The sequence below is a fragment of the Perkinsus marinus genome, assembly GCF_000006405.1.
Source record: "Perkinsus marinus ATCC 50983 genomic scaffold scf_1104296973562, whole genome shotgun sequence".
NCBI classification, from domain to species: domain Eukaryota; phylum Perkinsozoa; order Perkinsida; family Perkinsidae; genus Perkinsus; species Perkinsus marinus.
Window position 1 is genome coordinate 1 of NW_003201387.1, and position 1,503 is coordinate 1,503.

A 1,503-nucleotide genomic window follows, 5' to 3' on the forward strand; every position below is an offset into this window, starting at 1 on the left:
CAACAATCAAAGTTGCTCACGGTTACAATTCACATCAATCGCTCTTACTTGCTTCAACAGCACGGATCCGAACGGTAATCCACGGCATGAACTACGAACTCGACACATGTGCGTGAAACTCAAAAAATTATCTATACCAAATCCCCAGCTACACGGCTGTATGCGACATCAGATCTTCACGTTCGCAAGAAATGGTGGATGGCCCATTCAGAATGGGATTTGAGCAATAAATCGAGAATCTATCCAACAAGGGAAGGACCACAAAGATAGACGAAAGTTCACAAAACAAATATGTGAATGCCTCCGTCGTTATGAGATGAAGTCGAAATGGGGAAATTATACCGTCCCTTTTCCAAGTATCTTCTCAACAGCCGCCGCAGCATTCACGCGGCCGAAGGAGAGAGTCTTTTTTCCTTCACTGTCCGTGACACCTTTGGTGGCCGTATCCATAATGATACTCTTGATATAAGCAGGAGTCAGCTTAGTCTTCGCAGAAGGTTCAAGGCTGTAGAGCATCCCAGCTATACCTGCCACGATGGCGGCTGCACCCGAAGTGCCCGTACCGGCAGAATACAACCCACCAAGATCTGTGTCTAATATCAGATAACCCGGAGCGGCTATGTCAACAGCCGAGCCGAAATTACTCACGTCCTCAAGCCGCATGCCATCACCTGTGGCTGCAACACAGATGATTCCTTCCCTGTGTGGTCCCGGGGGGGGACAAGGATAGCGTTTGGTCTTGTCCATGTCCAGATGCTCATTTCCTGCAGCTATCACAACGAGCATGCCAGCTGCAACGGCTGCTTGAATTTTATGCATCAGGAATGGGACGGGTACTTTGAACCCATCCGTAAGCAAGACCACTTTAACATCACCTGTCTTCTTAAGGGTGAGATACTCGAAAGCATCAGCGTCCTTGTTTTCATCCGACGTTTCACCCGTAGATATGGGCAGTATGCGCACACCGTCGAGAATACCCGCAATACCGATCTTGTTATTTCTGATAGCACCAATGATGCCAGCCATGTTGGTTCCATGCGGTCCTTGAGGACTGGTATCATCATTCTTATCAACGACGTTGTAGCCCTTGATGACGGTACCCTTCAAGTCAGGGTGACTTGCCTCGATTCCATCGTCTATAACTGCGATGGTCACTGGCGTTCTCTCCGGAGTAGAGTCCAGGATGCCCCAAGCCTTCGGTACACTGATGGCTTTGAGATAAGCCTTCTGGTCGTAATAGAGTTCGTCGTTGGGATCGCCGTTCACAGGACCGAGCCCACGAAAATGTTCATTTCCATCCACCCTTGCCTTGACGTAAAGAATACCGCACGAGAAGAACCAGAATAATGTTACGAAGAGCTTCATTGCGAGGTACGAGAGAGTTATTCGTTGTGCCGAAGTGTACGCATAAACTACCCCACCGTGTCACGCAGATTGCGTGGATGCGTGGCGGGTCATCCGTGTTGGCACGTACGTCACTCCGTCGCACTCACGTGACGTAAG

At 49.4% G+C, this 1,503-nt stretch overlaps 1 protein-coding gene across 1 annotated transcript; it reads right to left on the reverse strand.

The window, feature by feature from the left end:
• Positions 1–336: 336 nt before the first annotated feature.
• On the reverse strand, positions 337–1,365 carry Pmar_PMAR020896 (thermitase, putative; the record flags this gene model as incomplete). Its single annotated transcript, XM_002766170.1, has 1 exon — positions 337–1,365. One exon carries the CDS (start codon positions 1,363–1,365, stop codon positions 337–339), a length of 1,029 nt encoding a protein of 342 aa, XP_002766216.1.
• Between the last annotated feature and the right edge of the window lie 138 nt (positions 1,366–1,503).